The following is a 26,152-nucleotide window of genomic DNA, read 5'->3' as shown; positions in this document are numbered from 1 at the left end:
AACATAAAGAACAAAATGTGTTTTTTAGTCTAGATGACTTGTCTTCCAAAGAGATGAAAACAATAAGAAACTAGTACCAGGTCCCCCAGGAACAGATGAGAACACTGACTCACTTTGTAACATTTGTCTTGTGCACTGAAACATCCACTATGGGGTCTTGCTGAGCAGGAGGCAATTTACCCACCCTGCAAATATTTATATATTTTTTAGATTAAAAAATAATTCAAACCTAAAGAGGGTAAAAACATCAAAACCAAAACATATATAAGAAATAAAAACCCAAAAAAGTCAGTACCCATTTCAGAAATATTTCCCTTTGACTTGAAGCATCCCTAGTTTTAAAATAACTTTAGTCTCACTAGAGTAATTAATTTTCTAGACAGAAAGAGCAACCAGCATATTTTTTTGTTTTAATATGCTGCTGGTAATTCACTGTTTCAAAACCTCCTTCTGTAAAGGGGGGAAAAAAAGGGAGGGGAGAATAAAAAAGCTGAAAAATGCATCAAAACTGACCATTTCCCACAAAGCCAGTTTTCATTTCTGCATATCAGCGTTTTCCAGCAAAACAAAGCACTACACAACTTTCTTGAGCAGCTCTATTCAAGCAGGACCCGAGGCCAGCAGGGACACTGCTTTAATGTCATGATGTAGCTGCAGAGAACAAAATGATTCTCTTTCCCCCAGCCTGTGTAGCAGAGAAATTATAAAGGGGGGGAATTACTATGGTAATGACCACATAGCTGCTGCGTGTTTATGCAGATTGATGACTGACGAGCCAAATCCCAGGGTCTTTACATCAGTAAAGCTCTGCCTGCCTCCTAAAAATTGCAATCCAAGGAATTTGCCCAAGAAACTGGGGGAGAGGTAATTTTTTTTAGTGGATTTGAAAATATTTCAGTGGCTTATAGGAATAAACCTCATTCTTCTTATACAGGGAGATGTTATTTTTAACAAGTAAGAACTGCTTTTCCTAAACGTGGAAGGAGAAACTACCCCAGTCCCCTAGAAATGGCCAGTGCTTAGCTTGGGATTAAACAATACCCATTCAAGCATCAGGAATTTCAGGGTTAATATGACAGGGAAGAAAATGGGATCTTGCATTTTCCCATTCCCAGTAATGTCTAGCCAAGCTGACAGGAAAGATAAAGTTCACTCTTGCCTCCACTTAGCTGGTGCTGGGAAAGAGATTCACACCCAGGAGAAAAGGAGACATGGCAACAGTCGTGACTTCTTGGCATAAATGAAAGGAAATTTTGACAGGCATAAAAATGTTATTTTCTCATGAAAAGCTGCTGCTTCAATACACAAATGGGGGTGTTTCTTGGGAAAGCAAAAGAAAGGGGAAAAGAAAAGAGCAGTCTTGGTCTGGTGCCAGTTTATAATAATTCACAGTATTGCCCATTTCTCACTGCATAATGATCTCGGGCAAAGGAAATGATGAACTCTTATTTCTGGATCCACATTTTAAATATCAAAATAATTGGGCCAAGGAAAGGTCATCCCTTCCCACTGCTGTTAGCCATCCTCCTTCCCTGGCAGCCCAGGGCTCTTTCAATAGCTTTTAGCACCATGGAAGGATTCACATTGCTGGTAAGACCAGAATCATCCTGGGAAAGTGGCTGGGAGACTGTTGGAAATTGGAAAATGTGGGCTCCCCATGACACTGGGCATCCTTCATGCACCCAGGTGTGAGCTACCTGTCATGTGCTGGGCTGTGGTGCAGCCAGCAAGGTCACCTGTGTCAAAAGCTGATCTCAGGATCTCACTCAGCCATTTATTGACCTCAGCTCAGTCAAACATTTGATCTTCAGTTTTGTCCTCTTCTGGAGACCCTCCAAGCCAAACCTGAAGAGGTTTGTGCAGCTGCTCTGCCCTTGTTCTGGCTTGCTCTGCACTCCTTATTGTGGGTCTGTGGGTGCTCCTGTCACATTCATTCTGCTTTATCCTCCTCCATATGTCTCAGCACTCACACAGTTCGACTCTGAAAATACCCACATGATCATGCTGCATGATCCTTATCCCATCAAGTTCACCTTTTCAGCTTTATCCCATCAAACCCACCTTTTCAGCTCTGTCCAGATAAACCTATGAGCCTTAAAACTAAATTTTGCTGGCAAAGACCAAAATGTGATCCAAACACATGACAATGTGAAGTTCTACTCTAATCCTAGGCCAGAGATGACTAAACACCAACTCCCAACTTTAGTAATTTAGATGCTTTCCCCTGTTCCTGCCTGACTCCAAAGGAACCCATCTTTAGTTGTTTTCTCACCTTTTTCCAAGCCCTACAAGCCCCAAACTGGGGCTCAGCAGAGCATCTACAGATCAGCCACAGAAGGAATCACTGCTGCAATGACTGAAGCTCTCTGTGAGTTTGCAGGGTTTGTGTGTGCACGTTTGTTTGGTTTGCACACACACAGAGCCTGCACAGGCACTCTGGGAGTCTGTGCTCTGGAGAGGAGACAGCAAATCTGCATTCCCTGGGAGGCCTGGGGTGAGATTAACTGCAGGACCTGTGATTTGTTGCTACCTGAATGGTGTGCACGCTGTCAGTTTGGTGTGTCTTTATTTCTAAGTGAGTCATATTATACAAATCAATTGCTAATTCAATTAATCATGAAAAACATGCAAAAGGACATCTCCAGGAGCTGATTTAGAGCATGTTATGTACGGGTGATTGAGCAAAGAAAGTTAATCTGGGTCAGGAGGCTTTGATTTTTAATTCTTAATGTCACAGATTTCCATTCTTTTGAACTAAAATCTGACTTACAATTTATTTTTCTGAGGGTGCAGCTTTATAGCTCCATTGACATTGGCATGTGTGGTCATGCATACTGAGTCTGTTCTCTTATGCCTGACAAATAAGAGCTTTTATGGATGCACAGATCAATACAAGCTTAAGATCTATAAAGAGTTGCCTGGCGGTATTCATATGCAGGATACATCTCATAGCATTTATCCACAAAGTTGTTTACAGGAGATTAAATTATTATTTAATTGCATTTGCCTTTCCCCATTCTGTGAGAAACTACAAATTTTGATCTTTTGTGTTGCTTTGTAGTTTCTGGCCTAAATCTTAATTAAAAACCTCAAAAAACAAGGAACCCCAAACCAACTCAAAAAATCCAGGTGAAGAACATATTAGTTTGTTTTGCAAAATAATGCCTCCATCATGATTTGCATGGAAGACATCCCAGGAATTCAATGGAAAACAATTGTTTGCACTTCTTGCAGAGATGTAATAGGGACATAAAGTGACTGTAGTCCATTGTGGGAAAAACTCACCGGGTGGATTCCTCCTGGAGGCCTGAATTAGAAGTTTTCAGGGTGTAGAAAACTCAGCCATGACAAATCAAGTGTCAAAGATTTCAGACTTAGATGCTAATGTATGCTTTAGTCCAAAATAGGATGCTGAGTTCCTTCCTGACAGCATGAGAATCTGACATTTCTGTTTTGTGGATAGCCCTAGGAAAGAAATGGGGCTATAAATAATGTGTGTGAATGCACAGAGTCGGGAAAAGAGGTGCAAGAAGCTTCTAATCATCACTGAAACTACGAGCAAACCTCCTGCTTGCCCTTGAGCATGTGAACTGCTGTCTGGCTTCTGGGAGAGCCCTGGGGACAGAGGGACCCTGACATGGGGCTGTGTCCTTCCTGTGCCAGCTGCCAGTTCTGATTCCCTGCTGCAGTCCTGGGGAGCTGCCCTGACCCAGCCAAGGTGACCTTGAGGTGATTCAGCTCCAGCCATCACCTGCATGATGGAATTCAGTGCTGCTCCATCTGAGATTCCTTGGGTTTGTTGGGATGGAGGAGTTACACAGCCTGCACTGGGCAGTGCCACAGCTCAGGTCAGCTCTGGAGTCCAGATGGATTTATCATTGCTGTTTCTCCATCAAGTCCTTTCATTCAGTCAGGCTGATTCCCAGACTGGAGCTGGTTGCCATCCTGGCAAATTTGAGTTAACACCACTGAGAGGTGGTAAAAACCTAAAGGGATATGCAGGGAACCACACATGGAGTTTAGCAGGCAGCTGCTCGACTCCTTCCCATATGTGACATGCACCATTTGGGTTTTCCCAGATAAAACACACAAATTCCATGATTTCAATAATGAAATTTGAAATAACTACAGGCTGGAAGTAATCTCAGGAACCTTTAGCGTCTCCAGCAGAGATCTCCTGCAGAAAGTGGTGCCAGCTGTGAGACAAAAGGACTTTCACAATGGGTGCTCCAAGCCTAGGACAAGGCTCCAAACCTGAGTGGACCAACTTTTTTAGGAAATATATGATAAGTAGCAAGAGATTTAATTATTCTGGGAAGAAAGCTATTAATTCCAGATGAGGAGAAATCCCTAAAGGACACATGACTTTGAAGAAGGTCAGCAGCAGAGAAGCTGTGCATGGGGAGGTTTCCAATTTCAGAATGAGATTTTCTTCCAACACAATTGAATATACAGTTAATGCAGGGGGTTGGAAACAAATGCATTAAGGAGGAGAGTACAGCATTACCAACACTTTATGGAGCAGAACTACTCAAGGAACATGAGCAGGTAATGCAGATAATGGTGATGCATCACATTGTCACACATCTGGGTGGAAATGGCTGGGATGCTACTCTTCTGAAAGGCATGGGAGCACTTAGATTGGATAATCAGAACACAAAAATGACCCTGCAAGAAGAGCACAAGCTGCTGCTCCTCTTTGTAGCCATTCACCTCCACTGCTTCTTCCTCAGAAGTAACGTCAAATATATTTTTGACAACAGAGCTGGGAAAAACTTTAAAAAGCCACTGAATTCCTCTTCCTGTTCCCATTTCATGTGCAAAACTTGATTCTCTTTAAAGTAAAATTAAGCTTCTTAAGCCCACCAAAACTGATTTGTAAAACAATTAACCTAGCTGTCCCTGGTGGGCCTGTAAACCAGGATGGTGAAGAGAGGACAAGCCTAGAGGAAGGCAAGCCTAAAGCTGTTCAAGAATTTTAATCTTCTGCCTTTATATCCCTGCATTGTGTTCTGAACAAATCACTATGTTCAGGAATTTTCCCAGCAAAGTGCAGAAGTCTCACTGATTGCTTGTGTTAAGTATGTTATCCAAGAAAAGGCTTGAAGAAAGGTGCGTGTTTTCCCATCAATCACTCCCTGCACACATGAGCACATTCAGTGCCTTTCTCCTCCCACAAACAGTTCACTGCAGATTTATTCCCCATGTATTTCCCATTCACTCACTGGCAATTTATTGTGACAAAGGTTATATTGTTTATTTCTTTGTAGATGCCTAACAAGATGAAACAACTTCATAACCAGGAGAATTAACCACAATATCTCATCGATGCAATAGCTGATCTCACTCAATGGCCAGTTAGGTCAATAGCAAAATTGGCCTTTGGCTGTAATTTACAGCTGCCTGCACAGCTGGAAACTGATGATTCTCTACAGAATCCTTCCCCAGTGTTGTTACAAGATGTGGTGCACTTACACATTTTCTACTTGCAAAGCTTTGGTTCTTTCATTTAGAAAGACACAATGATCAGGTTGGAACCTTCCACATTCCACCTGTTTTGCTTTGATGGATGTAGTTAGGAGAGGAGACCTTTTTTGGGAATATCTAGCTTTATGTACTTGGAGCTTGCAGGACTGCAGTGGGGTCACAAACACCTCAACTTTGGATTTCTCCTCTTCACTGATCCTTTTATAGCAGCTCTGCCACATGCAGGGATCTGCATGTTCAGGGCACAGCTCCCACTGGCATGACAGCTCTGCCTCAAGCCTGCCAAGGGAGGCTCCTGCAGAGTCCCTCAGGTATGTTGTTATTTGGGTTTTATTGTGTTTTATTAGCTTTTATGTTAATATGCACTGTACATTTAATTAAAGATCCTGCAGAATGGCTGAATGCTGAAATCGGGATCTGAAATAGGTTTGGTCTTGGAGTAAGTTTCCTGTTGGGCTGTAGTGTGATGCTGATAACCAAAATCAAGCCTGTTTCTTTTCCCCTGTCTACTTCCCAAATCTCAGCACTCCCCACTGGCAAATGTCTCCTTTGACTTCCTGGGGAGGAGGATAATTCTCCCACAATAGACATTGATCTCTCATTAGACTCCACCCTGTTAGCTAAAAGCTGTTTTTACTCAGAAAATCCAGAACTCATTTCCAATCTTAAAAGGGTACACTGTTGGATACTCACCCAGGGTATAATTTTTAACCACTCTGTTTACTGAATTTACAAAAGTAGTTATTGGAGCTGTTGTATACAGTAATTTTTCCTTAGGCTCCCAAGAGCTAGAGCAAGTGACCCAGCATTGCTAACTGTGGTAAAGCTTTTTCCTATTCAAAGCAGACAATATTATCCCGTTTGACAGAAAGTCTGTTCATGCCATGGCAGCCTGAGGAGATTTTCTTAGATTTGTGCAGGGCAGACCAGGGCCAATATGCCAGCCAGGGGCTGTCCCTGGATGTCCTCTCTGAGTCAGGCAGATGCAAAGCTGCTGGATCAGCCCTTGTGGCTCATCCCTCACTGGATGAGCTGCTGCTTTCATGGAGATAAATCCTTAATTCTTAGATACACAGTAAAAAACTTCCACACCATCAGCACACATAAATGTAGAGTGATCAGCAAGGTGCAGCTCACTGTACACAAACAGTCCTTGCCTAGTAATTAGCTGGCATTTAACTGAATGAAACCCACATTTTAACTCAGTCTGCATGTGCTCCTTACAACTGCATTGAAGCTTAAGCATCAGTTATTTAGTTTTTAGAAGGAGGTACTGGTGACACAGCTCAGGACTGGACAAGTGCAAGAAGTCAAGGACCTATCTGGGAGCAGAATGGCTCTTCTGGGAGCAGAAAAGCTCAGTCTGTCCTGGCTCCTAACCCTCCTTCCCTGCGCCACCCTGCCTGCACCCAGGGCCAGGGATGATGTGGCTTCAAATTAATTTAGCAAAAGGCAGAAAGTCTTGTTTCTTGGACGTGGTCAGCACTCTGTGTGTGTACCTGAGTGTGAGAGTGAGCACTGGGACCATCCTTGGTGACTCCAAAGATTCACTTGTCAACTGGGGCCTGCATTTGGGGCAGGGGAGACCTTTATGGCCAGAAATTTTATGCACAGGCCCTAATTAGTTAAGAAGCTGGCCTTTTATTTTCTCCTCTTTATGAAGTGACTAATAACTTTTTTGATTAACATTCTTTTCTTAATACTTTTTCCCCCACTCTGCTGTTTCATTGTCTTTTTAACAATGCCAGCTGCTTCACTTCAAGAATTGGTTTTCTGAAAGTGAAATGCCTCTCATCCTGAAGCATCTCTGGATGGTATTCATTATTGATTTGGGCATGATGATGGCTGCAGTAGCTGTCTCTGACTCCCTGAGCCACTTAGAGCATTTCTCCTTCAAGATAATAATAAGCAGCAGAAAGCAAGGAAGAATCCAAGGACTGTCTCTATACTATTCCTGTGCTTGCCAGGCACACCTTATAGAATACATACCAGGGCAGCTCCATTCTCTTCTATTTCCCTGGGGTACTGTGGGATGTTTTTTGATCCATATTTTACCCCTTGGAAAGGCTCAGAACACATTCACTGAGCACAGGGCACACATTTTCAAAAGGGGCAGTTTTGACTGACGTGACATTGGCTCACAAAGAAAAGGACACCCTTTCCTTGCAGAGGACATCAGCTGCAGCTTCCAAAATACAGATGGTACTGGGAACTCTAGACCTCTGCTTTGCTTTTTATATCCTCAGGCAACAGGGACAGCCCCGTGCCAGTTGGCCAAGTACTTCCAGGCTAAAAATATCTCTTTTCAACCAGAGCTCTTGCTGCAGATGCTGTGAGAAAGTGACAGCTGAATTTGTCGATTCTCCATGGGAAATCTCCTTGGCAAGGTTTTGCTAATGGCCAAGGATGCCACACAATGTTCATCTCCTGGGATGACAGGGAAGAACAGCATGTGGGCAAGAGAGAGCTACCCACAGCTGGGTACAAATGCTTCTAGTTTGACCTCTCATTCCAGCAGCTGAAGCGTTTAGGTGGAAAATGAAGAGGAGGAAATGCTTCTTGGCCTGTTTAGAAGTGGAAAGGCAGAATTAATAAATGCCCAGGAGATCATTGCAACTCTGCCATCCGTACAAATGATTTTGTTACTGACTGGCCAGTGAGAGCTCTGAGCCAGAGACAATGCCCCTGTGCAGGCAGCAAAGAGCTTCAAGAGGAATCAAAATTATGACCTGAACAGCAGCGAGCTTCCTTCTTAGTTTGTAAACAATCAGACTAAAACATTTCTTTCCAAAGAAATCCATCTGAATGCAGCACTCTCAAAGTGAACAGAGGATGGAGAGCTTGAGTGCTAAATATGAGTGTGGGATCACCCTTTTGGGACTTGAACACCCAGTTGGTTATAGTTGTCTGAAGACCCTGCACCCACAGGGGTGGTCACAGTGTGTGCAGACATCTCTAGACAAGTTTTTGGTCACAAAGTTAACAACAGGTTATAAACAGGTTGAATTGCAATGTGAAGCAGTTGCTGAAGTCTCTGTAGTCCTGGAGGTCCCCAAGGGGTCATGACTGAACCTACATTGCTTCTTTGGCACAGCTGGAGGAAGGTCAGTGGGAGTATTTCTACCCCAGCTCCAAACACTGCTCCTGACTGCAGTGCAGTGGAAATACATCTGAGTCCTTTGCCTTGCTTTGTCTCTTATTTATCTGCTCAGATCTCATTAGCAGACTCAGTAGCAGGAAAGCTTTGTCCTTGTTTTTGTTTGGGTTTTTTTTATTAACACGTAGCCTTTCTATGACAAGCCCTAATGAAGGTTTGAATAGAACCAAAGACTCTTATATAAGCAATAAACCTGTCTAATGAAGTTGCAAGGTGTCTGGGCTGTGCTTTCAGAGGCTGTGCCAAGGCAGCCACAGGGCTGTGGAGCACTGACAAGGCCAGGTCTGCAGCAGGGATCATTTCACAGGCTGTAATGGCCTTGCAGAGGGCTTGTGCTAGTTCATGTTTGTTGGGCATTCGACTCAAAGCTGATAGCAGATTTCCCCAAAGGAATCAGTGTGCTCTCTATTAAAAGGAAAAAACTGATATTAAATGTCACAGTAATTGATGCTGCCTTTTTCTAATTAACTTACCTCTTTTTCCAAGTCCTTCTACTGCTTCCTCCTTCCTGACACCTTTGCCTGCTGTTTACTGAGACTGCCTGCAAGCAAGAGCAGAACAAACCTGCCAAAGATGCAACAGCCCCCCTGGGATTTCCCACTTTGTCAAAAGCTGCCAAGTTGCAGGTGGGAGAAGCACGCTGGCAATGATGTCATGGCTGCTACACTCATCCCTGCTGATGCCTTTTAAAGCAGTATTTCCAGATGAAAAAAAGAGACAAGTGCAAACCACATGACAAGGGAAGCAGAGGATGTAAACAGGGAAGCAGAGCTGCCTCCTAAAGCAGGCTGCAGGACTGGCTTCTCTGTCCCCCTGCCTCTCCCCTTAGACACACTGTGAACAGGGTACAGATGTGGCTGTGTCTGGATGCCACCTGTCCCATTCCATGGTTGGCAGAGGGCACTTCTTCCAGCTGTCACCCTGTCCTGGTGTCGGCTAGGACAGAGTTCATTTCTTCTTAGTAGCTGTCACAGTGCTGTGTTTTGGAGTCAGAATAAGAAAAGGGTTGATAGGACACTGATGTTTTGGGGTTTTGCTATGTTTTGTTTATCATAAGTCAAGAACTGGGGTTTTCTCTTGTCTTATGGACTTGTCTCTGACAGTGAGGAGGTTCACAGAAGAATCTGGGAGGGAGAGTAGCTGGGACTCAGGTGACCTCAACTGACCAAAGGGATATTCCACAACACAGAATATAATCTTGCCCAGTTTACAAACTAGGGAAGTTTCCTGGAAGAGCATCCAGTCTGGACTCAGGAATCAGTTCTGGCACTGATCAGCAGGTGGTGAGCAATTGCATCATGCATCACTTGTTTTCTCCCTTTTTATTATCATTATCATTTACCATTATTGCTGTATTTTACTTTATTCTCAATAATTAAACAGCTTTTATCTCAACATAGAGATTTCACTTTGATTCTTCTTCCCATTCCACCGGGGTGGAGAGGGGAAGAGAGGGGGGGTTGAGCAAAGAGGTGTGTGGTGCCTCATTTCCAGCTGAGCTTAAAACCACATCCCATCTTCACCAAAGGCTTTTCCCAGCAGAAAGGGGAAACATGAAGGGTTCTTGTGGCTCTGAACATATGCTGCAGCAGGGGTTTTTTCTCTGATTGTTCTGAGCAGGTCTGTGTCCCACCACCACTCTGGGTCACAGCACCAAAGTTTTGTCTGTTTGACCCAAGTAAATAGATTGAAGACACCCCTCTGAGGCCCCTGGAGGGAGCCCAGAGCAAACAAACTTAGAGAAGAACATCACTGCAGTGGAAAAGGACATCAGGATTCTATGATACTATGTCCTTGTTTCCACGACACCAGTAAAACTAGAAGGAGAATGGAGAAAAAAGTCTGGATGTGTCACTGAAGTCACTGCAGAGTCCCTGTCACCAGCAATGAGCCACCTTTACAAAGCTCCTGAATCCAAGTGTCTGATTAAGAACAGTTGACATGTTCAGTGTGTTCTTATCCAGTGTCCTGTTCTTGGGTTTACCCAAATTTTAGCATCTTTTTTACTGTCTTAGTTGGTCAACAATGTCTTTTGGTGGAAAAGATGGGGAAGGGTTGGGACATCTCATGTCAAACAGCATTTTTTCTTGGCAGTACAGAAAAGTGTTAAATCATGGCTTCAGCAATTGACTCAAAACCCACAGGTAACAGGCCTAACTGGGACACAAAGACAATTTTTGGTCACTAAATTATTCTTATTGCTGCTGGATGGCTGAAGACCCACAATCATAAACCCAGCAGCAGGCACTGCAGACAGATTTAGGATAAATCAGTTCCTGACCACAGCGTTGTTTGGAGAAGAGCCCTATGCTCTCTTTTTCTTTTCTAAAGGAAAGGAGCAGACTGAGGTGATGGATGTTCCCCTTCCTGATGCAGCTGATTTGGTGTTCCCCAAACCACAGGTCACTGTGGTTTCATTTAGATCTGCAATCTCTCTTCTTCAGGGCTTTACCCTATGACTTATTTCAATACAAACAATTTGCATGAAGTGTCTGGGCAGAACAGAGACCTGAGGCTGTCACTGGCATCCATGACCATAATAACCTTGCATGTGTAACACAGCAAAGCCAACAGCTAAGTTATCTTATCCTTGGACAGCTGCAGGGTCCCAATAACCCTAATTATATCACATTCTCCTCCAGGGAGTAGACAGAAAAAAAAAAGAAAAAAAATAAAAGATAAGTAATTTATAATATGTTCAGACTAGCACAGGAACACAGACACTGTACAGTACACTATTAATGGTGGGATTCTTTTTTGTGCCATATAATATTGATTTTCCTGCAGATAACCAGGTATCATTAGTTTGATTAATGCTACCACAGCTTGGAATAACTGGCTGGAAAGTTCAAACTAGGGCATTTTTCAGGAGAAAAAGATAGAGCACAGCTCAGACTTCTCTGTTCATACCTGGGAATATGCTGGCCAGAGGGTTTCAGGGGTGTTAAGCTAGACAGTTAAGAAAAAGCTTGGTAGAGGAGAGCTGGAACTGCTCTACACAGCCTGTCTGATAATGTCAGGCAGTTCAGCTGCACTCAGGGCTGAGTTTATTTTGGTACCAAACCCCTAGGTTTTCCTCCTAACAAAGGTTGTCACATTTGCAGGCAGAGCTGAGTCACACAGGCTGCCTCAGCCAGAGCTGTGCCCCTGTGCTCCTGGCTGTGCAGGCAGTGGGGCTGTGAACACTCATTCTCTCTGATTGCTTCAGAAGGGAAAGAAGCAGATGAAGCTCCCAGGGACTGGTTTATGAGTTGGCTGGTGCTCAGAGAAGTGTGTTGTTTATTGTCTGAGCATGTGCTCTGTCATGCAAAGGGAATCAGCTTTACTCTGCTTGGGGACATGGACTTTCTTGGAAGAAGGAAACAGTGAGATACATCAAGAGCCCCACTAAGACCCTACAGACTCACAGCAAAGAGGGCATCTTGGAAAGAAGTGAAAGAAGTCCTGCAAAGAAGGCCAGGGACAGCACACACTGATCAATTTTCTGAGTGAGGAATTTCTGACACATCCTAAAGTTTGTCAGTGCTACAGTCTAGGAGAAGGTATCTGATATGTGGGCTGAAGCTACTGCACCAATTGATAGAGTCTGTCAGCTCAACATCAGCTTAATAATATGTCTGGACTCCTATGGTCCCCAGTCTCAAAACTATGGCAGAAGGAGCAGAACAGCCTCTTGAGCACCACACAGGTCAGGAAATGGAGGAGTAAATGGAGGAACCTATTTTGTTTCTTTTGGCACACTGGGAAGTTAAAAAGCATTGTGTGGGTTTTAGTCCAGGGGGTTCGATAGAAGAGAGACCAGAGGAGATGATACTGGTATTTGGCTTTGATGAGTGGATGGCCACTACACACCAGTGTAGAGTATCTGTGTAGACCTCTATATGGCCTTCTAACTCATGAGAACTACCCCAAAATAAGAGAATTCAGGAGGTCTGCTCTGAAGGTAAGATGTGAGCAATGGTGGAGCCAGAGCCTGCAGGGGGACAAAGCCTCAGCTCTAGCAATGTATTCTGTTTAAAGGTAGGTTAGAATAGAATACATAGGTTTGTCTTGGGAAAAATCAGGCCAATTTGGGCAGGTAGTTCTATCAGGAGCTGGCATTGCTCTGCTTTGGTGTATTTGTTACAGAATAGTGTCATTGCCCTTAATGAAGAAGAAAGTGCTCTTGGTTTCAGAGCTAGATGAAGAACTGGATCTCGAACAGCACAATGAAAGCTTGCAAACTTTCCTCCTCATGGGACTTTATACTATAAAGTATAAAGAACTTGTGTTCTCCTTGCTCAGGAGAAGGGATTACTAGTGCAGGCATCAGCCATATGGGACAATTGATCCCTAAAAATCTGCTGAAAATTGTGTCATTGACTTATTTCTGTTCTTCATCAGATGAGCCATCTCTGAACTCATAATTTTTGGTAAGAATCTAACTTGCAGTAACTGATGAATTGAAGTGGGGTTTGTTTATTGTTCTTACCTAAAAATGAAAGCTTTGAAAGCTCCCCCAGCATTTGTTGAGGTGTGACTGGGCAGCTGAGTGAGGGGTGTTTTCCAGTTGGTGTAGCATGGAGCAGGCATTTCTGTGGGAGCACAAGAGCACTCCTGATGAGGGTGTCAATACTACAACATGCATGTGAACTCCGACTTCAATACCTGTCTGGATTTCTTTCCTTTACAATTTAGACAGCCACTTTCACAAGTCTTTTAACTAACCTAATCATTCTAATATCCTCCAAAACTAAGAACCAAGAGTTTCTGAGTATTGTTGAAACAAAGCAGTTTCACAAACCCAAATGTACCCAACATTTGCTTTGTATTATCCTCACTGTCCTCACATTTTCCTCTTTACGAGCTCAATTTTAGCAGCTCTGACCTTGTGGAACCTTTTCTCAGCCACAAGTGTCAGCAATCAACTTCTAGTCTGTCTCAAAAAAGCTGTACAATGTAGTCTGTCTTTCCTGCCAAGCATCATAAAGTGCATTGATACCTTCTGCTGTTCCATCCTCTAGGCAACCACACCTCATCTGTGTTTATTGCTGCAGAGAGAGTGGGGTGATGTGACCAACACCTTCTGCAGGCTGGATGGGAACTGCAGCTGAGGATTTGTACAAGTACCAGAAATGCAGAACTGTCTGCCTCCCTTCTGGAGACTCGACTGAACAATCACTTTTTCTTGTTTTTGTTTTCCTTGTGAAGAAAAGTAAATATTTTTAATGATTTTCCAATCCTCCAAATAAGAAACTTTGAAACTCCAAAATGAAGTAAAGGCAAGTTTTGAGATATTTAACAGATACTCTTAGCAATTGTAAGCTGCCAAAAATTGATATTCCTTCTACCAGACAGGTTGGATATAAAGAAAACAGAGAGTGATAAGATAGGAAACTGTTATCTAGTCAGTACAAACTGTTAACTAAATCAATAAATTACAAACTTGGGAACTTCTATAGGCTAAATTATTGCTGAATTACTTCTCTGGAGAACTACCTCCAATTTTAAAGTTCATTTACTTTTACAAGATATTGGGTAGGAGTCTGCAAGGAGAATGGAGCTACTTCATATATAACAGAAGGAAGTTAAAATGCTGAAAAGAAAAATTATGAGTAGTAGAAGTGCTGAGCAGTATCTACACTTCTTACAATGTGCAATTCCCAGTGTGAGTGCAAAAGTCACGACTTACAGAAGTGATTTGTGTTTCTGGGATGCTCCGTGGAATTACCTTACAAATCCTCACTTTCATAAAGTCCTGAATGAAACTTCTGAACAATTAAGCTCCCATAACAAATGTCACAATGAACAGTCAGTGCCACTAGTCATGTCTGTGACCTCAGCCTTGCTGTTGCCAGTAAGTGTGAGATCAGTTCAAATTCCCCACCCACTTTCCAACTGGGGGATTATATGGAGTGAATGAAATAGTTCTTTGCTGCCAACTTGATTTTAATTATACATGTCCTAACCTTTAGAAATTGTATTTAGATTTTAAAATAATTGTGTGGGGGAGAGTGACACAGGAAATATACGCTTGAGCTTACTAAAAGACAAAAGACATTTTCTCCAAGTGATAAACAGATGTGAAAATGACAATAATACACGTGAGATCTTGGAACAAAGGGATCATCCAGATGAAGAATATTATGTTTCTGCAGTAGTTAAATCCTGTAATCCTTAGGTGAAGTTTTGATTACAGATTAATATGATATCAGTGAGGCCTTTATCACTTGTGGTGCTGAGATAAGATTAAGTGACCTGCTCACAGTCATGGCAAATCTCTGGCAAGACTGAAGCTGACCCCATGCTTGCTTCCTGATTCTTTATTTTTGTAAATTTGCAGGTAACAGCTTTTGCTTTTGTCGCAGTCAAAGGGCCATGAAAGGAAGGTGAGAGTTAAAGGACCCTGAGGAGAAAGAAAGAATTATTTACATCCAACTGGAGCGGGGTTGGGGGATGCAAATGGGAAATCTGCAACCTCTTGCTCCCTAGGTGTCACAATCAGATCCCTTCCTTGTGTGGAGCAGAGATTTCCAGACCACAGCTTGCACTCAGATGATGTTTTCACACAACTGAAAATACTAACACTGTGTCTGCAAAAGGGGAGAAATTGTTTTAGGTTATTGTGACATGTCACCTTGAACACCAGCAATTCAACATTAAGATTAACAAAACTGGTATCCAATTTGAAGTGTTTTGCAAACACCTTGTATTTCCATAATTTTTATTTCCCATCCTCTGTGTGCATCCATACCCACAAAGACTCCACATGGGATGCTCCAAAGCCAAGCTATTTGCAATGAAGAGAAACAGGCTCAGTCCCTGAAGCAGGAGGTGAAGAGCAGGCAGAAAAGCCACCTTGAGCATTTGAATCCATGGCCTTCACTTTTTCCACTCTTGCTCCCACCTGTTAGCCCAGTGGTGATTCACAGCATCCATGTTGAATCAGGATTCCCATTGCTACCACAGCCTCTCGCATCTGAGAGTATTTCTATCTTCTTGACTCTAAGTATGGAGATCTCCTCTTTCCCTTCTCAGCTGGTGAAGTGCACCATGTGGCTCTGACCTGGCATCAGGACAGCAGCTGTGGATTTGGAATCACAGAATCATTGGGTTGGAAGAGAACTTAAAGATCATCTAGTTCCAACTTCCTGCCATGGGGAGGGACACCTTTCACTAGACCAAGTTGTCCAATGCCCCATCCAGCCTTGCCTTGAACACTTCCAGAGATGGGGCGTCCACAACTTCTCTGGGCCACAAAGAGACAGAAGATTTTTAAATGCTGCTCTTGAATGCATACAGCATCAGAAATTTGTAGTACCTCTGGATGACCAATTCCCACCCTTCAGCCACAATAAATTAATGTGTAGCAGATGGAATTACTAGATCCCAAACACCAGATGCTGAGGAAATATGGCTGCCTGCTTCCAACATCTGTATCCTCTTCCTCCTGTGTCTGCCCTGGGCCAAGTTGGAGGACACAAGATGGGATTGATGGGGGACATATCTCTGGTGTGACCTGGCAAAGCCATTCTTCAGTCTTGCTTTGAAGCCACTCTTGTACAACTTACAAAATTGTCATTCTTTTTAAGGAAAAGCAGATATTCACACTGGGATTGGAGGACAAGCCCAACAAATGTGAATGCTGTTTGAAGCTGGATCCAGCCACTCCAGCCAGCTGCCTTCAGATTTTGACAGTGACTTTGTTTTATGTGGCAGATATGAGGCAACCAAGAGATGGTCTAATTGCAGATTTCCATATGGCAAAAGTCTTTCTTTGAAAAGGGCATCAAAAGGAAAATATTAAAACATTGAGAACCACATGGAAGGAAAAGGAAACAATTATTTGCAGCAGATCTGGCTTCAGGGGAGCAGCAAGGCTGAGCCCGAGTCTGGTCCTGGCTGAGGATTTTGTCCCAGATCCCTTCACCTTGCACCCATTCCTCATGCTCTCCAAGCAGCTCTGTTTGTTTGCTATCATCCCCAGACCTCTTTGTGGTTGTTTTGCTCATTTTTAGCACTCCAAGATAGTTTTCTGATGGCACTGAGGAGCATCTTGATATAAATGTGAAGCCAGAAGTTTCCACACATGCTGACTGAAGGAAAGCTGAATCAGTCAGAAGAAAGAAATGTGAGACAGAAAAGCTCCATCACATTTTAAAATTTGCTTTTTATCATCCTCTGATAGATGAGATTTTCCATTGGCTTCTCCTAGAAATCTCTGGCACTAAGTATATCACAATGGTCACCAAAGGTTCAGCTAATGCAGGATTTTTTCTCAAAAAGTGGCTGAGGGTGGGTACTAGATAAGGAATAATATGGAGTCAGGTATGCACTGATAATCTTCCAGCCTCCAGAGAACCAAAGCCCTGTGAGGTACAGTCCCCTGCATTCAAGAGATGATCAATCCATTCTTCTGGAGACTCTCACAGAAGCACAGAAACAATCCACAAAGAACCCAAGGACAGGATCCTCATCTTCATTATTGCTAGTTCATTGTCAAGGAAGAATCATCCCTTGGCTGAGTATTATAAAAGAATCATGGAATCATTAAGGTTGGAAAAGACCTCCAATATCATCAAGTCCAACCAGCACTGCCATGTTCACCACTTAACCATGTCACCAGGTGCCACATCTACATGATTTTTAAACACCACCAGGGATGGTGACTCCCCTACTTCCCTGGGGAGCCTGTTTCATTGTCCTCAAAACCACTGTAAGGGGTCTTACTGTTCCTGAAAGCTCTCCAGTGGTGGCATTCATCTGCTGAGTTCCCTCACTGAAGTGGAATGGGGCAATCTTTGTGGGGTGTTTATAAAGGTCAAAGCACATAGAGCACAGATGCAAGGCATTGAGGCTTCTGGTTTGAAGGACTGAAGTGTTCTAAACCATCCCTGTTAGATTATTGATTTCCCTAGGACATGATTTTGGGTAGCTGGGCATTTGCTCCATGTGAGCTGATGGTTTCACGGGACTTGGAAATGCTTTTCCAGAGATGTCTTATTCTAGACAGAGCCTCATCAGCATCCCCAAAAAGCCTCACCAGTGCAATGACACAGGAGTGCTGTGCAAACCTCCCAGGGAGCACAGTGTGCAGGGGTGGCTCTGGAGGAAACCCTTGCAGGGTTGTATCCACTAGACAAGAAGGAAGGTCACTCTGACAGTGGATCCCTACATCCTCCTCTTTGGAGAACCCCTCCCACTGGCACACAGCCATGCCTTGGCTGCTTTCCAGAACTACTTTACAGCATCTCAGCCAGGGAAAATTTGTACAGAGCCTGAAGGGACATGGGGAGCTCTGTAAATCCTCCAGGCCAGACTGTTTCTGTTGATCCGTGGCAGCATGCATTGTACATCCTGGTATCAATGTGATGAATGTTGTGCTGACTTCTGCATTGAGTGTGCCTTGTACTAAATATTGTCTGCTGGAAAGTAAATAACAGCAGATGAGCAAATGGGGCTGTGATGACATTTCAGTGTCCATAATGTTTCCATCCAGAAAATGCAGGAGTTATGCATCATTTTAACAGTAGAATAGATAAGCAGTCAGCTCTCTGTATCCAGAAAATCAAAAAGGAAAGCAACATTAGAGGAAATAGATAGGCAGTGGGTGTTCAAGGGCAATGAGTCATCCTTGCCACAAATAAGGCTCAGAATGAGGAATACTAATAATTAGGCAGCATATTTCAAAAGTTCAGCTCTTTCCTCCTTTTCCAAATTATCTTTTATGCCCTGGGGATGTTTTGGAATGACAGTGTCTGCTTTGCGATGCAGACATGAAGAAAATCCATTGTGAGAAGAAATGACCAAACAGCAGAGAAAAATAAAGTTGAGCTGTAAAGTTTCTTTTTCCTGAAACTCAGGTGGTCCCTCCAGAGGAAACTGTCATGATGCAGCTCAGCCAACAGAACAAACACATCCGAGGAAGGACGATTCCTGCGGCCACTGAACTCAGCACTTGCAGGAAGCATCAACAGCACCTGCTTTTCCCTTTTCCCCATGGTACTCATTCCCCTGAGCTTGCTCCGCTCTGCTCTCGTTCAGGGAATGAAACGGGTCCCTCTAGTGGATGAATCCATCAGGAAAGAACCTGCTTCCCATTTTGGGGCACTGTCTCTTCCCCTCTCAAAGTTCACACTTTCTGTTTTAGTGGAGCTGCCTTGGGTTGAAAACAGTGAGGATGCTGACCCTGAATCAGGCTGGGTCTCACCCTAACCTAATTCTGGGCTGTCTAAAGTTGAAATTTCCAAAGAGCAGATTTAGAGAAAGAATACTGATTACACTGTGAATGCCAGTGCTCTGGCTCCTTGGAGGATGGAGGCAAAGATAAATGACAGGTGTTGTCTTCACTTACAAGTACTTGTAGGAAAGACAACTTTTTGAACCTTCAACGTTTCTGAGTATGAATCACAGAATCAATAAAGTTGGAAAAGACCTCTAGGTCTTTTTTGAGTCCAACCTGTGACCGAATGCAACCACGCTCAAAAATCATATCACAAAGGGCCATGTCTACTTGTTTTTCAAATGTTTCCAGAGATGGTGACTTCACCACTTCCCTGGGAAGCCTGCTCCAATGCCTAATCACCCTTTCTGTGAAAAATTTTTTCCTAACAGTTTCCTAATAATGACATAATTAAGATTTAGCCCTAAAACCTCTGAATCACAGAGATGTTTGGGCCTGTCCTAGGTGGAGACTAATCCCTTTCTGAACAGGAATAAGCCTTGAACCAGCAAACATGAGTTCTTGTGAAACCACAGGGCTGCAGTGTCATCCCTGTTCCTCCCCTGCTTCCCCTCTGCTGCAGAGCTCTGATTGCAGCAGCCTGACTTCAAGCACTGGCAAATGTCATCACTGACACTGCTGTGGTGGGTGCATGCCATCATTATAATCTGTATTCATTTAGCCATCCCAGCATGATAAGAGAATGATTAGGAGAATAGTTAGAGAGTAAATTAAAAACTCCCAGCAGTTTCCTGTGTGAAGGTACTAACTGACTGGCATATTTTTTCACAGCATTACTGAAAAATGCCATTAGTTATACCTGTGAATACATGTTAGATTTAAACCCCTGGTGAGAATTTTTATTAACATACAAATATGTTAGGGCTCTTATGCTGCTTAAAATGTAATTAACCATCTTCTGAAGATTAAGGGTGCATAATCATAAAAGAAGTGCACTCTTGTGCATTTAATTCTTCTAATCTGCTTTATGTTGATGTTAGTGTGGAAGAATAATCACTAGTTTGCCTAAATAGTTTGGGTTTGTGCTGTAGGAAGAAATTGTTATATGATGCACTTCTAAACTTAAAATTTGGTAGGCTTACAGTGACAGAGGATGATGAAGTGCACAGCAAGATTAGGAAAAAAATGCTTCTTTTATTCTTCTGCTGCCGTTGCAAATGCCCTGCAGTGGCAAAGCTGTGTTTCTGACAGTTTCATTCAGCAGACAAAAAGAAGGAAGGGACAGGCACACCCAGTGAATGACAAAGATAAGAGCAATAAACTTGCAGTAGTCTCCTTAAGTACTAATTTAAACACCTAATGTGTCATGTGGGGATTCAACAAGATTTTCTGAGGAGTATGTGAAAAATGAGCAAGCAACACAAGGCAGAGAGACTTTTGATTTGCTGTGTTGTAGTATGAGAGCTCAGTTTGTGAAATGCACTCTAAAAAAATAAATTATTTTATGTTGTCATTAAAAGCTGCTATTGGAGTAGTCAAGGGTGTCACAGTCCCCACGAAATGTTGATCAGGTTTATTTGAAAAATGGTGAAAACCTTCAGGGCCATAGAGTACGGCTCTTCAGGGGCTGTTTTTTCCTAGCAACATGATCCACAGAATCATTAAGTAACTTAGAGAGCTCCTCAGAAATATTTTTTATTCCTCTTCCCTCCTAGCAAGGCTTCTTGCAAACTAAGAAGAGCTATAGAAAGAACAGTGAAAACTGTGGGATGAAGACATTTGCTGATAGTCATGACTGCATGACTACACACTGAAGTTGTGTAATAAGTGTGCAGCCTGTTCCTAGCAGAGTCAGGGGGCAGAAACTCCTATAAACATGGAGTGAAGAGCCCAGGCACTCCTGCTTTTGTGGAGGAGAGAGAGGGGATGGAGACTGGCTGGTGGTCCATGAAGACCACCAAAGAAGGAGGTTCCTCCTCACTTGAATAAGCAAAGGCTCTACAAGCTCCTGTTGGAAAAGCAGCTTTCAATATCAATTTTAAACACAGAAAAACAATTGCAAAATCACTCCATACTTTTTTTTAAAGAGTAATTCATGTTGTTTAGTACTCAGTTCTTTGTGGGGCCAATAACATTCTGCAGCAGACTGTTGTGGCCCCTGCTCCAGGGCAGACTAGTGACAGTGGGACTACAGGGAGCAGTGACATACAGCCCAAGAAGGGCTCCTTGGCTGCTTCATGCTTGTTTTCATTATTTCCAAGTGAATGCAGAGGCCTTATTGAAAGATACTTGTTTTCATTACAGCTTCCTTCTGACAGGTGTGACAGGCAGCACGACAGGTTGCTCTGGCCCCTTCGCCATGCCGAGCTCTTGAGGCAAAGCTGCTTTCTGTGATTCCCTAAAGGAGGCAGCTGCCAGGCTCCTTGTGGCCACCTGGAACTGGCATGCAGCATGTCAGGGAAACCCTTCCTGTGGAGAGCACACACAGCTTTTCTCCCTCTGTGCTGACAGGGAGCCACAGAAGCTCCTGCTTCCCTAGTCAAAACCCAGCAAACACTGTTGGGATGTTGCTGTGGGTCCCAGGATAAGGTGAGAGATGAGAATTGACTCAGTTCTCAGAAGGCTGACCTATTATATTATTATATATTATATTAAAAGAAAATTATATACTTATACTAAAGAAAGAGAAAGGAGACATAAGAAGGCTAGCAGAGAATGAGAATAAAAGCTCATGACAGGTGCCACATCCAACACAGCTGGCTGTGATTGGTCATTAAGTAAAAACAATTCACATGGAACCAATCAAAGATGCACCTGCTAGTAACCTCCAGGCCACATTCCAAGCAATCAGATAATTATTGTTTACATTTCTTTTCTGAGGCTTCTCAGCTTCTCAGGAGAAAAATCCTGGTGAAGGGATTTTTCATAAAATATCACAGTGACACGACACCATAAAAGCTTCCCCAGGTTTTCCATCAGGCCCACAGACCAGGATGTTGCACAAAGACAATATTGCATTTTTAGTCTTTAGCTGGCAGTCCTTTACAGAACTGCAGGGAAATACCCCAGGTTGTTAAAGCATGAGTAGTGCTTCAGATGTGCTTGATGCTTTGTCCCAAGCTGATATTCCCCTCTGCCTGTTTCCCCATAGCACTGGGTGCAGGCTGCACCTCTGTTGCCACAGGTGCCAGCAGCACCAGCACAGAGCTGAAGGGTGCTGTCAGATCTCAGCAGGCTTCAGCTGCATGAATATCCTGGCTGGAACCTAGGCTTTCCAGATAGGCATTAAGTGGGTTAATTCTTAAAATCTTACTTAAAATTGCTGACAAGTTGAGTGCTCAGTTCCCTTAGGATTTTTGAGCAGGTGGAATATATATATCCACCTATATATAGCCAATGGAAAGGACACCAGATTCCCATTCCCAGCTTGTTTAAGGACTGCCATGTGAACAGTCTTGGACAAAGTGCATTTGAGAACTTGATTAATTCTGCTTGCCATTCAATCTTGCACTAAATAAGACATGAAGCTCCAAACACAAAACCAGCCGTTCTTCTGCTCCAACAGTTTGCTGTCAACACAAGACAATAAAATATGAATATTTTAGATTCATAATGCAGACAAATAGGAAATAGGAGCTGTATTGTGCTTCACATGCATGGCTAACTCAGTAATGCTAATGTGATTATCTCACTGAACTTTTGTGCTGTCGCTTAAGGGTAACTTTGCCTTGCTTAGCTGGGGTATACATATTTGTTTCTCACAGGCCTAATGTCTTTTTTAAATTTGTAGAAATACAGAAGCCTGATCTCCTTCAACTATTACAAGGTAGCATCTTTCCTTGGCAATAAAGTCTTGTGCATAAAAATCATAGAATGATAGAGTTTTTGGTTCTTGTAGAAGTAAGGATAGTGGCTAACAGAGCTGCCATCCTGGACTTCCAGGCAGCAGACTTTTTTCCTTTAAGAAAAGGAAAGAGATCAGAGATCGATCCTTTAATAGATCAATTCACAGAGTCCTTTGGGGAGCAGTGCCAAGGAGTTCAGAAAGGGCAAAGGAGTTCAGGAAGGCTGGAGATTCTTCAAGAAGGAAATCTTAAAGGTGCAGGAGCAGGCTATCTCCAGGTGCTGAAAGCTGGCTAAAATTCAGGGAAAAAACAGGAGTTCATGACCTTTTTGAAGAAGAGGTAGGCAATTCAGGAAGAATACAGTGATACCATGTGGTTATCAAGGTCAAAATTAGAATTGAAATTAAAAAAAACATCAGAAATGGAAAAAACCTAACGGAAATGAAATTTGACTACTACAGTCAAGAGCAATAAAAGATGTTTCTGCAAGTACAAAAGGAGAATCTTCATCCTTCACTGGATGTATGGGGAGATATAATAACATGCTGCTCTCATTTATATCTGCCCCTCATTGTGATGTCCCTTGTGATGTCACTGGCACCAGAGACATCACAGCCAGGCCAGCCCTGCCCTTCACGCCCACCCCAGCTCAGACCCTCACAATGGCCCCAAGAAACCTCAGTCCCGACACCCAACAAATGCTCTGGAATGGCCTTCAGAGCCTCCCTTTACAAAGCAGGACAAAGCTCCCCTGAACCCCTGGCAAACATAAAACTGGACAATGTGATTCCTGGGTGCTTTGTTCCTTGAGATCCCTTGTGGTGAGATGGGATCAGTTCCCTCGGCACTCATCCTTGTCCTTGTGGGAGTGCTCTTGGGGCCTTTGTGACACCCTTGTGTGTGGGGTGCAGAGAAGGACTTGGAGGTTCCAGCAGCAAGGGTCAGACTGGCCCAGGCACAATCTACCTGGTAATATTTGGATTCATATTCCAATAGGGGTTCTCGTGGATGAAAAGCTGTCCATGAGCCAACAGTGAGCATTCACAGCCCAGAAAGCCAGTGAAATCCTGGGCTGCTTCCAAAGAAACCTGGCCAGCAGGTTGAGGGAGATGCTTCTTCCCTCAGGAGGCCCCACCCGGAGCCCTGCACCCAGGCCTGGGCTCCTCAGGACAGGAAAGATGTGGAACTGTTGGAGCAGGCCCAGAGGAGCAGTGGGTCTGCATTTGGTAGATTTCCTGGGGCCATTGTGAGGGTCTGAGCTGGGGCATGAAGGACAGGGCTGGCCTGGCTGTGATGTCTCTGGTGCCAGTGACATCACAAGGGATGTCACATTGAGGAGCAGGTATAAATGGCAGCAGGAAGCAGCACTGCCCCAGGGCAGCCTGGATGACACCAAGTGTGCACACACAGCCAGATGCTGCTCTGGATGAGGGCAGGACCACAAACACCCAAGAGAGTGCTTCCAACCCTACATCCAGGGCCCAGCCCCTTCCAGGCACACCTTGCAAAGAGCACAGTGCCACCACTGGGACTGGGCACAGGCTTTGCTGTCTGTCAGCTCCCTAGCCCGCTCTTCTTCCTGTCTGCTGTCTCCCATCCCTTCTTCCCTCCCTGCCAGCTCCCTTTGTTTTTCTTTTCTTCCTTCCCTCCCCTCTCAGCACTGCTGCACTCCTCTCCCATCTCTTGCAGGTCATAATGCTCATACTATTCCTGCTCTGGCTTGTGCAATGCCTCCGCCATTTCATCACTGTGTACCTGGATGAGGACCTCAACCAGCAGAGGACTCAGGGGATGCAGGAGTTGGCCCCTGTGACTGTGGAGCAGAGTTTTGGGTCCTGGGGAGTTGTGCTCTGGACTGCAGTGCAGCAATGTCTGTTCTGGGCTCTTGCTGGATCCCTGATAGTGCTCTTGGCACTCTACTGGTGGCTCAGGAAAAGGGTCCATGAGGTGGACAACAGAAGGGACTCAGAGAGTGAAGAAAGTGAGGATGAAAATCCTGCTGATAGGAATATGATCTGGGTCTTTTCAAGACGCTTCCACCTGTCAGTGCCAAAGCTGGCTTCTAGGAGACAGGTGGTGCAGGAGCTGCTGAGTGACCTTCTCCGAGTCTCCCACAGCCTCTTTTCAGACAGCTTCTTCCCAGTGCTGGAACCAGTCATTGGGGTGGGCAGTGCCTGTGAAGGATGGAGTCCCCATAATGAGGAGGACATTGTCTACTGCATGTTTGTGCCCCTGAAGCCGCCCCGTGGGCATGCCTTCCACCTGGAGCCAGACTGCACGGGGGAGATGCCACAGACGAGCATGCGTGTCCGCGTGGAGCTGGTGTGCACCTGCACCGGGGAACAGGCTGACCAGAACATGCTGTGCTTCCTCCACCACTCTGAGCAGGAGCTGAAGAGAAATCAGGTGCCCAGCCTTCTACACACCCTCTGCACTGGCCCTTACCTCGATGGGGAGAAAATTGCCCTCTGGTTCCAGACGTTTGTGATCTCAGCCTGGTCGATGCTGCCTCAGTCCCGTCGCTACAGCATGAAGGTGCTCCCCTCCTGCCGCTCCTGCAAGATGAAGCTGATGAAAGCCTCTGGGAGAAGCCTCTTTGTGGAGACAGTATTTAGTGTGCAGCAAGGTGACTCGGACATCTTCCTGAGCAGCCAGCCTCCAGAAGCCCACCTCCCCCCAAGCACAACGTGGCTGGAGAGCTACGCTGTGGCAGAGGCAAAGTTCTTCAGGCATGTGGCCATGCAGGCCCCACCCCACAGCTGCCACCTCAAATGCCTGCGGCTCTGTGCTCGCATTCTGGAGGGCTCAGGCCTTTCTATCTATGCCTTGAAGACCACGGTCATGCACCTCCTGACCTTGATCCCCCTGTCGGAATGGCAGCACAAGTATCTCCTGTTGCGGGTGGATGACACCATGCGCTACCTGCGCTGCTGCCTCGAGGAGAAACGCCTCAAGCACTTCTTCTTTGACAACGAGGACTTGCCCCAGGAGATCTCCTTGCCCCCAGCCTTCCAAGGGGCACAGCCCCTGAACCTCTTCCAGCACCTGGCACGGGATCCAGCCGCTCAGATTGAGGCATTGAAGAAGTTTGATGACCTGCAATATAACTTCTACTTTGGGTTCTGAATGAGACAACTGTGGAATCACAGAATTGTAAAATCACAGAATCATAGAATCGTAGTACTATAGAAGAGTGAAATTGTTAGGCTCATAGGAAAATACTTCCAATATAATTCTAACCATACTTTGACTTTCTGGGAGCTTTAGTTGATGTAAAGTTTACAACAAATGGTGTGTTTGAATGAACACTGTACCTCTGAGCATCCATGCATCACGTTGGCATGGAATGTGGCTGCTCAGCTACCACAGAGTTGGAAATTATTTGGTATAAGACCTGAGGTGGTGGGCTCTGGTTTCTCTGATTCCCTGGCTACCACTCCCCCACTGTCCATGCTCCTGCACTGGGGAAATAGGAATAGTTGGTCACTGTCCACAGCTGTG

At 44.3% G+C, this 26,152-nt stretch overlaps 1 protein-coding gene across 1 annotated transcript; it reads left to right on the top strand.

The window, feature by feature from the left end:
- Positions 1 to 24,346: 24,346 nt before the first annotated feature.
- On the top strand, positions 24,347 to 25,777 carry LOC131559453 (inositol 1,4,5-trisphosphate receptor-interacting protein-like 1). The gene has a single exon (XM_058807811.1). The coding sequence runs from the start codon at positions 24,347 to 24,349 to the stop codon at positions 25,775 to 25,777; it is 1,431 nt and encodes a 476-aa protein (XP_058663794.1).
- Positions 25,778 to 26,152: the final 375 nt, after the last annotated feature.

Source organism: Ammospiza caudacuta, chromosome 6, assembly GCF_027887145.1.
Source record: "Ammospiza caudacuta isolate bAmmCau1 chromosome 6, bAmmCau1.pri, whole genome shotgun sequence".
Classification (NCBI taxonomy): domain Eukaryota; kingdom Metazoa; phylum Chordata; class Aves; order Passeriformes; family Passerellidae; genus Ammospiza; species Ammospiza caudacuta.
This window is presented reverse-complemented; position numbering and strand designations above follow the sequence as displayed.